Source organism: Chlamydomonas reinhardtii, chromosome 1, assembly GCF_000002595.2.
Source record: "Chlamydomonas reinhardtii strain CC-503 cw92 mt+ chromosome 1, whole genome shotgun sequence".
NCBI classification, from domain to species: domain Eukaryota; kingdom Viridiplantae; phylum Chlorophyta; class Chlorophyceae; order Chlamydomonadales; family Chlamydomonadaceae; genus Chlamydomonas; species Chlamydomonas reinhardtii.
This window is the reverse complement of record NC_057004.1, coordinates 7,828,825-7,840,373: the sequence shown is the minus strand read 5'-3', so window position 1 is coordinate 7,840,373 and position 11,549 is coordinate 7,828,825. Positions and strand designations below refer to the sequence as shown.

The window sequence follows — 11,549 nt, the reverse complement described above, 5'->3', positions numbered from 1 at the left end:
ACGTTCTGGGACAGCTCCGACTAATCCCAAGTAGCTCGTGTACGGCAATACGGCATCCCCATCCCCCTCAGCCGTACAGGAGTTTTATTGGACTCGGCAGCTGCGCGAGTGTGAGCAGGTAGTTGTACGGTGGTCCGGCTCGGAAGCTAACTGACTGTAGTGACGCACACGGGCAGTTGGCGCTAGTCGGCAGGCGCGCGAGTGGGAGCCGGCAGTTGAGCGCACACGCGTGTGGGAAGCTGCGGCAGGGCACGGCGGAGAACGGCGGAGGCTGACGGTTGGCGCGGCGCGCACGTGGGAGCGCACAATCGAGCATGTGCCGTCGGGGAAGCCGCGTGTGTGAGCTGCGTGTAAACTCAGAGAGACGCATGGGGCTGCCCTGTTCCATAAGCTGCCTCTGGGCGCGCACGGTTTCACACGGTTGACAGTTGGGCTCGAGCGCGGGTGGGATTCGCTGGAGTGCACGACAGGCGCTGTGGGGCACGCGTTGGCAGGGCGCAGGCCGCATGGGCGGCTCGCAGGAAACTCGACGGAAACTCATGCGGAACTGCACCGTCTGACACCGCCGATCGACTGCATCTGCCCAAGACCCGACTCCGTCAGCACCCACACCCACCCTTCGCCTCCCTCTGACCTTCGCCTCTCTCTGACCTTCCGCTCACTCCAAACAGCACCGGGCGTCCTCATACAACTGGTGCTGGGTGCCTGTCACGCTATGAGCCCGCGTGCGACGTGTTACTTGCCTGCAAAACTCGTCAGGTTCAAGCGAGAAAAGTACCCTGGCGGTTTGAGGGATGCGGCTACTATACGTCGTTTCGACCGACAGTGCACGACGCCGCACAAGCTATTCCCTTGCTTGCATCACCAACGAGTGGTCATGTATCAAGTAGCAACACCGCAACACCGGTACCTATGCGGCCTATCATAGAGCCACCGCTCCTCGCATGTGCAGCGCCTACGACAAGTGTTCCCCGGTCACGGGAAAAGGGGCTGAGCCCCTCCACAGTCTGAGGCCGAACAACCTCATCGCCCGGACATAGCCGGGGTCGGTTTCCACAGGCACATAGCCAAACCAGGTGCCTATCTAGCAGTCGCGATGCCACAGCAGAGCCAACCGCAGCCAGACGCAGCACAGTTGTCAACAGCCGCACTACTTGTCATGCCGCTACGCATGCCCTGCCAGGCCCACCGCGGACCGCTACCTAGACACCGCCAGCCGGCTCCTCAGCCTGCGCGCTTGCGCCGCTTCTTGGGCGGCGCTGCGCTCTCCTCCTCCACGCGGCCTTTCCCGCCCCCTCCGCTACCAAGATGCGCGCACGCGCCCCTGCTGTTGCCGCCGCCACCGCCACCGCCGCCGCTGCCGCCGCCAGTCTGCAGCGATGCAGGTCGCTTGTGCCCCAGCAGCATCTCCACCAGCGCGTGCCGGATGTTGGTTGCGGAGTTGACGTCACGTCCCTGCACCGTCGGGAGGGTAGAGTGAGTGAGTCCCACTGAGCCCACGACTGAGCCGTCACCCAGCCATCACCCACTGAGCCCCACCGAGCCCACGACTGAGCCCCACTGAGCCCCACTGAGCCCCACTGAGCCGTCACCCAGCCAGCCATCACCCACTGAGCCCCACTGAGCCGCCATCCAGCCACCCAGCCATCACCCAGCCCGCCTCCCGCAAAGTAGACTCACCCACACCGTCCCGCAGGCGTTGCACACTTGGACTTGGTGAGCACGTAAGCCCCCCCATGGTACGACCGCCTGCAGGCAGCGCTGCCCGTCGCCGAGTAAGCGCCGCCCGCACTTCGCACATACCTGGGGAGGGAGGGGGCAGGAGTACAGTGTGAACCTTGCTGGCTACCCGGCTACCTGTACACGAGCCCCATCCTGTCCACCCGACCACCTGTCTACTCATTCCAACCCGTCTGCTCTCATCTTGCCTGCAATGTGTAGAACTCGTCCACGTACACCACCAGGTGCGCGTACTTGTCCACCAGCAGGCGGAGCAGTGCCCGGTTTGGGCCCCGCCCCAACCTGCTGATGCAACCGCCATAGCCAGTGTTGGCGTTGCCCCAGCCAACAATGACCTCCTCCCAATGACCGCCTACGAAAACACAAACGACACTTACATCAGCCCACACCGCAGAAGTACACAGCTATAGGGGAAGAACAACGTCAGCTCAGGCCGGCGCAGCGCCCCAGCGCTCTATGAACGCAACCTCAGCTGCTAGCACACTTCCTAGGCCCTTCCCTCAGCACCCGGGCCAAACCACAACGAACACAAGCCTGAGTTACCACAACTGCGGCACAGCGCGCAGCAACTCCGGCGTCGTCTGGGCGGGCTTTCGTTTCGTTTTTGTAACACACACCGCAACACACTGCATCGCACACACTGTCTTTGCGCGACGTTTTCCTTGTGCTTTTTAACACCCCGTAGCGCCACACTCTTGAAGCAGAGGCGCGGCGCACCCGAGGTCAGGCAAGCGACCTGCGCGTGTCGGGTGCCTGAAGTGCTGCTGAGGGGCTGACAGCAGGCGGGGCACATCCATGCATGTGTGGCTGCATGGGGGGGCCGCACTCCAGCTGGTCGAGAGGTGGGCCCGTTTGCCCGTGTGTCTGCCGGGTGGACGGACTGGCGAGTGGGCCCGGAGGCGCATGCTGCGGCGGTGGCCCAAAGGGAACAGCAGCTGCGCTGGGTTATGTGTGTCCGTGTGTGTGCGGTTGTGTCTCACGTGTGTGAATGGGGGCGACGCCGCGACGGGCACGGCTCGAACCGGCGGATACACACGGACAGACACGGACAGACACGGACACACGTCCTGTGGTAGCAGGTACCCGCTGCAGTGTTTGGAGCGGGCGGGCTCGGGCGGGCCCCAGCCCGCCCGCCGGGGGCATGCAGGCTTTGTTTGCACACAAGAACAACACCAGCTGGCATTGAAGTGGTATCAATATGAGATATCTGGCAGCATCCCCGTCACCACCTGCGGCCCAGTGCAGGCTGTAGAGCACAATGAGGAATACACAGCCACCAGCCCGGAGCGTGAGGAATGCGCATCAGCAAACTTCCAGCCAGCCAGCAACTCGTCGGTACAGTAACTCCGGCGTTCGACCGGCCGCGTACTCCTGCCCTGCCGTTGCAAATTGTTTGTCATCTGCTGGGTTCTGGGAATCAGCTGCACCCTACGGGACTTTACCAACCTGCCTTGACACTGTCCCATCACACAGCCACCAGCCGCAGCCACAGCCACGCAGTGTGTCAGGCCCACCCGCAGCAGCAGCGGAGTAACGCAGTCACGCAGTGCTGCGACACTTCATTAACAGCCCAACACGGATACAAGCACGCGCACCATAACAGGGACCAAAACAAGAAAACAAGGGTGCAACGGGACGCGGTACGAGGCGGGTTGGCGTAGTCCCGTTGTGTGCAGCGTACCGTATTCCCAGACCCCAACAACAAGACATCAAGGGGGCAGACACAAGGGAGCAGCTCCTGGCATGCCCGGTCACAGCTGATGCCGGCCGCCCCTGCCCCCCCCGTGAATAACTTGACGTTCACACACGCCGGCTCCTGCTGCGCCCAGGTCACCGTGGCCGGAATAGCAGCGCTGCCGCCGGCCCGCTGCGCGTCCCTGCCACTGCCGGCCCTGCCCCCGCTCGTTGCCCCTTAGGCCGGCTGTCTGGGGAGTATACTGGCCCCTTGCTCCAGCGCCGCTGCAGGGGCTCATCCGGCATGACCACTGCGCCGTCCTGTGCGGCTCCCTCACCCGGGCCCCGTAGCTTGCAAACTACATGTCCTGGCGCTGGAGCCTCCTTGAGTCAGATTCATTAACAGTGGTGAAATCAGTGATAGCGTGTTACTAGTTGCATCAATTACTGGCAGCTTGCGGAGCGAGGCGCAGCGGTCGCATCATCATAAAACCCCCATTCCCTAAATGGAGTCCAGCTCCACATACCCTTTTCTTGTACCTCACATGCTCAAGTGTATGTCCTACGAACTGTGCTACATATGACAGTCGAGTTTGCCGCTGGTTCAGCTTGGGCCGGGCTTGCGCAGTTGCAGAGCGTTACCTGATACGCAGGAAATACATTTATACCATATGCTGCATCGACATGTTAGGTTAGGAATCATAGGCTTCGTCGATGGTTATGGGTTCATGAGCCAAGGAGCCCAACACCGTGTTACAGAGCCTTCCAGCGCTGATCGGTGCTAGACCAGAGCTTCATCGGGTGAAATGGGACCGCCTAAACTGCCCGAGATTGCGGCAGGCCCTGGTCCCTCAACTGCTGGCACGCAGCCCTCGCCAGCGTTTGCGGCCACAATCCTTACGTCGGTGCGCCTCTCGCACGCTCAGCTGGACTCAGCAAAGACACGCATCCAGCTATCCCGCAAAGAAGAGGCGCAGCTTGCCACTGCGTTGGCGGCCGCGGGGCGCGCCGCTGTCACGCAGCTGGCGGTGCAGGGCGTGCGCGGCGGCTGCCTGCGGCTGCACGGCCCCGGGGGCCGCCAGCGCTGGAAGCTGCTGGGTGTGATGCCGCCGCTGCATCGCGCCGGTGCCAAAGACAAAGATACCCTGGTGGTGTTACTGACAGCGGCTGACGGCGGTGGGTGCGGCGGCGGCGCGTGTGGGTGTCGGGTGGTGCTGCAGCCGCGCCAGGGCTCCAGGCGCCCGGCCGTGCAGCTCTCAGGCGAGCCGGCGGCGGCGGCAGCGGGGCAGCCTGGGGAGCAGGCGACCGCGGGGGCGGGTGGAAGGCAGACGCAGCAGCACAAGGAGGAGGAGCAGGAGGAGCAAACGCAGCACACGAAGAGGCAGAAGCTGAAGCGGGAGGAACAGCTGGTAGGTTCTCGGGCGACGGGTCTGGCGGTGTGTGGAGGCAGCGGGCCGCGGGCTGCTGCTGCAGCAGCTGAGGCTGGAGGCACAGGGACCGCAGGCGCGGGTGGGGTAGTAGTAGCGTGGCAGGAGCCAGGGTGGCTGAAGCAGAAGCGGCGGCGGACACAATCAGCGGAGCAGGGCGACAAAGCGGTATTAGGCGAGACAGAAGAGGGTCGGCGGCGTGCTGACCGGCGTTCGCGGACAACGGCGTCGGAGACATCGAACCGCACAACCAGCCGCGCACAGATCCATGCAACCAGTGCCGGTGCCGGTGCTGGTGCCGTGGCTGGTGACAGGGCGGGGGCGGGGGCAGGCGCGCAGCGAGTCCTGCACCCGCTGCCCTCCCCTCACCCGGGGGCGCTGGAGGCTGAGGCGCCAGACCCCGCCACACCGCCGCAGCCGCCGGCAGTGGACCCTGACGCCACCGCCACCACCACTGCTGTGCGCGCTGCTGCCAGCGCCACTGCTGCTGGCGCCCCATCTCCCTGTGCATGCAGCCAGGAGCCGCAGGAGGAGGAGCCGCAGGAGGCGGCGGCGGCGGTGGCGGCGGCGGTGGCGGCGGCGGTGGCGGCGCCGCGGTGTTCAACGCGCAGCGCATCTCGTCCAGTGATGGCGGCGCCGGCGCCGGCGGCAGCAGCGCCCGCTCCCGCACCCGCTCTCGCACCCGCAGCCGCAGCCGCAGCCCTGTCGACCTCGACGCCGCCATCCCGGCTATGTGGTGTGCGGCTGGCAGCTGCACCACCGCCACCGCCACCGCCACCGCCACCGCCCGGCACAGCAGCAGCAGCAGCAGCAGCAGCAGCAGTAGCCGGGGCCACTGCTGCTGGCGCCCGCCGCGCGGCGGCCCCACCCGCCGCGCCAGGCAGCCGGGTGCAGGGGCGGCCGGAGCAGGCGCAGCATCCGCACCCGCACCCGCACCCGCAGCGGCAGCAGGGCGGTGGCGGGGCGGTCGACGGCGCGGCGGCCGCGGCCGCGGCGGGGACGGGGGCGGGCGCTGCTGCCACAGGCGGCGCTGCTGCTGCGGCGGCCGGGGACGCACAGCCGTGCCAGGCGCTGCAAGCGATGAGCGCAGGCACGCCGGTGGTGGTGAGTTTGAATTGGACGTGCGCGTTGGCGGTGGCGGTGGCGGTGTGCGCTGGCCTGCATCCTGCGGGCTGCGCTGTACGGTAGGCACGTAGGCTGAGTGGCGCGAGGCAGTCGTGTTGCCTCCCCTTCCTTTCTGTTGTTATGAGTTCCATTTCCTGCTGCGTTGGCGTGAGAGGCTGAAGTGCACACGGCGACACTCTTCTTGGCGCGCTGGCTGTGACTTACATCTGCTGCTGCTGCCGCCACCTGTCGTTGACCCACCTCGTGTCGCAGTCCGGCTCCAAACGGCACCGGGCGGACGAGGAGCTGCCTGGGCTCGCGGCGGCGGCGGCGCAGCAGCTGGAGCTGGTGACGGCGCAGAGGGATGCGCTGGCGGCGGAGCTGGAGGGCGCACGGCGGCAGTGCGCGGCGGCGCAGCTGGAGCTGGCGCAGGTGGGGGCAGAGCGCGAGGCAGCAGAGGTGCAGACCCGTGCAGAGGCCGCCGAGCGCCTGGCGGCGGCGGGGCAGGAGCTGGTGGCGGCGCGGGCGCAGTGCGAGGAGCTGCGGGAAGAGCTGGCTGCTGCTCAGGCGGCGGCAGCGGCGGCAGCTCAGGCGGCGACAGCGGTGCAGCGGCAGTGCCAGGGCGAGCAGCAGACGGCGTGGGAGGAGGTCGAGGCGCTGCGGCAGGAGCTGGCGGCGGCGCGGGCGCAGTGCGAGGCGGAGCGGGCGCACCGCGGCGTGGCGGTGGAGGAGCTGGCGGCGGCGCGGCAGCGGCGGGCAGAGCTGGAGCAGGAGCTGGCGGCGGTGCGGGTGCAGTGCGAGACGGCGGCGGCCGCTTGTGCCCAGCACGACGCCGACGCAGCGCGGCGGCAGGCGGAGGAGCGGGAGGTGGTCCTGACGGCGGCGCAGGAGGGCGTGCTGGCGGCGGCGGCGCAGCGCATGCGGCAGGCTAACCTGGAGCGCGACGCGGCGGCGGCGGCGGCGGCAGCGGCGCGGTGTGAGGCGGTGGAGGCGTGCCGCCAGCGGGATGCGGCGCTGGAGGCTGCAGCCGTGTCAGCGACGGTGGCGCAGGCCGCCGAGGCGAGGGCGGGCATGCAGGCGGCGGAGGCGGAGGCGTTGCTGCAGGAGGCGCGTCAGGCGGCGGCCAAGTCCAAGTCGTACAACCTGCAGGCGGCGGCGGTGGCGGAGGCGGCGACACACGAGCTGCGGCAGGCGCAGGCGCGTGAGGCGGCGGCGGCGGCGGCGCAGGCGGCGGCGGAGGAGCGCGGTGCCGAGGTGGCGGCCCAGATGGAGCAGCTGGGCGTCGCCGTGGCGCGGCTGTCGGCGCAGCTGCGGGCCGCCACGGCGCAGCTGCACCAGTACCACCACCTGCAACAGCAGCTGCAGCAGGGACTGTAGCTGTGGCAGCGGAAGCAGTCTGTGGCACAATAGGAAGATTGGCGCTGTGGCCGCAGTAGAGCATCACGGTAGAGCATCATGGAAGAGCATGAAGTGCAACGTGCATCACTGTTTGGTGGGGGCTAGCCTAGATACGGGTCCACGCGGGTGTGGGTGCGGGTGGTTGTACGGGTGCGCCCTGTTCCAGTAAGGCAGCCTGTAAAGGTTGACCCCTGCGCTTAGGACGGAGGGATATGTGCGTGTGGGTGGGCACGGCCCCGAGTGAACCCGGGTCGATCCGCCGCAGTGGCTCATGCCATGAAACCCTGATGACACCACACCGACCAAACTGATGTACATCAAAGCATCACTGCTGTTGTACAGCACGTGCCGCGCCTTCGCCCTCTCTGCTGGCATGCACGCACTAGCGGACCGCCATGCGATCCATGGAGCGTGCCCCTAAGGGAGTCAAGTGACAGGGGACGCAATGTACAGTGTTAAAATAAAATGCCGAGCACGAGGGGAGGCTGGTGTAGAAGTGGCGACTGAAGTCTGAGTATGATACGGTATGATCTGAGTAACGAAGTGCTTGCGAGTGAATGCGAATGCAAGACGCCGTCGCGAGCTCCAGGCTAGCAATAAACATCACGAAAGAAGTTAGTGTCAGCGGCAATGCGGTTACTTGTTACCTTCGAGACGAGACACCGGTGCGCGCTCCACGCTGCTCCGCATTCGGCACGCCAAACGGAGTCCGAGTGTCGTGGAGACTGCTGCCGCTTGCAGGGGCGGACGCGTTCCAGCTCGCAACTAGGCTGCTGCCATTCGCCGCGACAACGCGAAACCCACAAAATGCACCCACCTGGAACGGAGCCAGGCATCCGCGGGCGCCCATGGAGCATATGCGTGGGCAAGCGGAAAGAAACGGGAGAAGAAAGAAGCGGCGTGGCGGATGTCAGTAGCCGATGCCGGGCAAAGCTGCCGAGCAAGTGAAGCAGGGTGGCTGCCTAGCTGGGGCCGGGCTGATTAGAGGGCTGAACGGCGGCTGCACCGGGCGAGCTGTACTGGTAGTATGTACTGGCGCCGGCCAAGCGTGGTAAGTATGGGCGCCGCTGCATGGATCCCGCCCCCATGTGCCGCGGCGAGGCTGGCGACGATGCAGTGGCGTACAGCTGACAGCTGAGACGGACGGGCGCGGACCGCTGTGCGGTTCCCCACACCCGTCCAGGGACCGGCCCACGCACGGTGCAGCGGGGCCGGCCGGGTGGGGGAACCGTGCTGACAGCTGAGTGGGCGGCGGGCGGAGGGCTGGCCGAGCTCGGTGCGTGTCCACGGCATGTACCCGAAACCGCTGAAAAGCCAAACCAAGAAACAAATTCTCCAGAACCAAATAACCAAGGTGTAAGACGACGACGACCCGTCCGCGCAGTGCTGCAATCGCGTGCATGCGGCCGCGTGAATGCTCAGGCTGCACCCGCAAGCGGGAGGCTCGCCAGTTCCAAACGCTCGAGGGCGGAACCTCGAGTGGGTCCCTGCCACTGGGCAACAGATACCGGCGTGAACTTGCCGGGGCCCAGGGGCGATTATCCCTGATACGCCCTGTTAACGAAGTGCTTGCGAGTGAATGCGAATGCAAGACGCCGTCGCGAGCTCCAGGCTAGCAATAAACATCACGAAAGAAGTGAGTGCCAGAGTCGTAACAAACGTTGGACCAAAGGTACTGCGGATGCTGGCGTGCGCACAACCTCCCGGACCGGTGACCGGGTCGGGGTCGGGGTCGGGGTCGGGGTCGGGGTCGGGGTCGGGGTCGGGGTCGGGGTCGGGGTCGGGGTCGGGGTCGGGGTCGGGGTCGGGGTCGGGGTCGGGGTCGGCCCAGCGGGAAGTGGAGTCTGGGGAAATGGGATCCAAGGGACGCAGAATCGCTCGTTTTCGCCCGCGCAGCTTCTAAGTACTTACGTATTTATGTAATATTTATAGCTGGGTCAACGCCCTGTGAAATTGCGAGGGCGCGCGCGGACTTCCCCCCGCGTGCCCGCAGCTCGGCCCCGCACCCTGCCGAACCACCCCCCCCAGCACCTAAACCCGTGATACCGTCCCCCACCGCGAGATACAGACTCCACTATAAGTAAAATGTGATCTGGGTGCCGGTGCTGGGGGGTCGGGGCTGTTGGACGTCGGACGGTTGGACGTCGCGAAGTAAGTTCAAGTTCGCCCTTGCGGCGAAACCGTTCAGCCTTACACGTTTTGCAAATATAATAATAACAGAGTCTCAGCTACATAGGTCTCACGTTGTGGGGCAGCCAGCACGGCACTAATAAGGACAGGTGCTCGCGCTCGCAGCTTACACGCCTACGGGCCTCCTGACAGGTACATAAGTGCTGAGATTGGAGAACCCTACCGCTCTGATTATTCATTTGACCCTGCCTCAGCCTATGCGATGACATCGGCCTCAATTATCGGCGGTCTTGTCTTTCTTGCGGCAGCGGATTCGATGCTATATGTTTGAGTGTGCGAAATATGATAATAGTCCAGTTACTGCTCCCTGGACTCGTAGCCGGGTATCGGAACTTCGTCGCTGGGGCCTCTTCTACCTTGCGTACAATAGTTTCGTGTAACGGATGGCTTACATAATGGCTGTGTGCAGTCGGCGGGGGCCGGGAACGTGTGGGGAGCACCTCAGCCTGACCCCCCCTGTTCTGAAACTAGCGGACCGCCATGCGATCCATGGGGCGTGCCCCTAAGGGAGTCAAGTCACATGGGAGGCAACGTACGGTGTTAAAATGCCGAACACGAGAGGTGGAAGGAGGCTGGTGTAGGAATGGCGACTGAAGTCTGAGTATGATCTGAGTGGCAGAGTCATGGTAAACGTTGGACCAAAGGTACTGCGGATGCTGGCGTGCGCACAACCTCCCCGACCGGTGACCGGGTCGGGGTCGGGGTCGGGGTCGCCGGGTCGGGGTCGGGGGTCGCCTCATCGGGGAAAGGAAATGGGATCCAATGGACGCAAAATCGTTCGTTTTCGCCCACACAGCTTCTAAATACTTACGTATTCATGTAATGTTAATAGCTGGGCCAACGCCCTGTCAAATTGCGAGGGCGCGCGCGGACTTCACCCCGCCTCGGCCCCGCACCCTCGCCATCTCACCATCTGCCAACCTCCCAGCACCAACACCCGTCATATCGTCCCCCACCGCGCGATACAGATAAGTAAGTAATTTGGATCTGGGTGCCGGTGCTGGGGGGTCAAGGCTGTACGTTGGACGTCGGACAGATGGACGTCGCGAAGAAAGTTCATATTCGCCCTTGCGGCGAAACCGTTCAGCCTTACACATTTTGCAAATATAATGATAGCAGAGTCTCAGCTTCATAGGTATCACGTTGAGGGGCTGCCAGCACGGCAGTATTAAGGACAGGTGCTCGCGCTCGCAGCTCACACGCCTACGGGCCTCATGACAGGTACATAAATGCTTACACTGAAGCTATCTACGTATCTGATAACTAACTTGGACCAGCGCCAGCCTGTGCGATGAAATTGGCCTTAAAATTGTCTTTCTTGAGGCATCGGACTCCATTCTATGCGTTAGAGTGCGCGAAATATGGTTTAGCCTCAGTTACTTTCGCAATCGAGGTTCCCTGACTCGAGTCGGGTATCAGAACTTTGTCGCTTGGGCCTCTTCTACCTTGTGTACAGTACTTTCGTGTAATGGATGGCATACATAATGGCAGTGTTCAGTCGGCGGGGGCCGGGAACGTGTGGGGAGCATCTCAGCCTGACCCCCCCTGTTCTGAAACGTATGGGTGCGCCGCGCCCCCTGCGGGGGCCGGGGCACGCCAACGTATAGGTGCGCCGCGCCCCCTGCGGGGGCCGGGGCACGCTAACGCACGGTACCGGCCCGAGCCCAGATCTGAGCTGGCACCGCTGGCTCTTGAGGCGTAGTGGCGCCCACGCACGTACGTATGTGCGGCCGCCGCGAACAGCAACTGCTGAGCCACGCAGCACAAGCACCCCGCCTGGCGCAGCAGCAGCGACACCCGGCCGCCCACCGCTACACCCGGCCGCCCACCGCTAGCCCTGCCTCGTCCATGCATCTGCTACATGCGGCCTGTGCGGCCTGGCAGTCGTCCTAGGGGCGCCCGCACCCCCGCGGTCGGCGGCGTTAGGCCCCAGTCGCGCCGCTGTCGGGACGTGCCTCGACCAGCAGCCGCCGGCACTGGCGACCTACCGCAGTAGTGCAGCCCCTTCATTCGTTC

At 64.8% G+C, this 11,549-nt stretch overlaps 3 protein-coding genes across 3 annotated transcripts; 1 reads left to right on the top strand and 2 right to left on the bottom strand.

Moving 5' to 3' along the window:
* Positions 1-521: 521 nt before the first annotated feature.
* Positions 522-2,113, bottom strand: CHLRE_01g058156v5 (uncharacterized protein). Its single transcript, XM_043059063.1, has 3 exons — positions 1,929-2,113; positions 1,793-1,803; positions 522-1,455 (listed from the first exon to the last, which is right to left on the bottom strand). The coding sequence occupies exons 2-3, from the start codon at positions 1,799-1,801 to the stop codon at positions 1,225-1,227; spliced, it is 240 nt and encodes a 79-aa protein (XP_042928977.1). The 5' UTR covers positions 1,802-1,803; positions 1,929-2,113; the 3' UTR covers positions 522-1,224.
* Positions 2,114-3,973: 1,860 nt separating this feature from the next.
* Positions 3,974-8,715, top strand: CHLRE_01g057791v5 (uncharacterized protein). Its single transcript, XM_043059062.1, has 2 exons — positions 3,974-5,945; positions 6,219-8,715. The coding sequence occupies exons 1-2, from the start codon at positions 4,221-4,223 to the stop codon at positions 7,320-7,322; spliced, it is 2,829 nt and encodes a 942-aa protein (XP_042928976.1). The 5' UTR covers positions 3,974-4,220; the 3' UTR covers positions 7,323-8,715.
* A 166-nt stretch (positions 8,716-8,881) lies between these two features.
* CHLRE_01g057426v5 (uncharacterized protein) lies at positions 8,882-11,013 on the bottom strand. Its single transcript, XM_043059061.1, has 2 exons — positions 10,444-11,013; positions 8,882-9,187 (listed from the first exon to the last, which is right to left on the bottom strand). Exons 1-2 carry the CDS (start codon positions 10,475-10,477, stop codon positions 8,901-8,903), a joined length of 321 nt encoding a protein of 106 aa, XP_042928975.1. The 5' UTR covers positions 10,478-11,013; the 3' UTR covers positions 8,882-8,900.
* Positions 11,014-11,549: the final 536 nt, after the last annotated feature.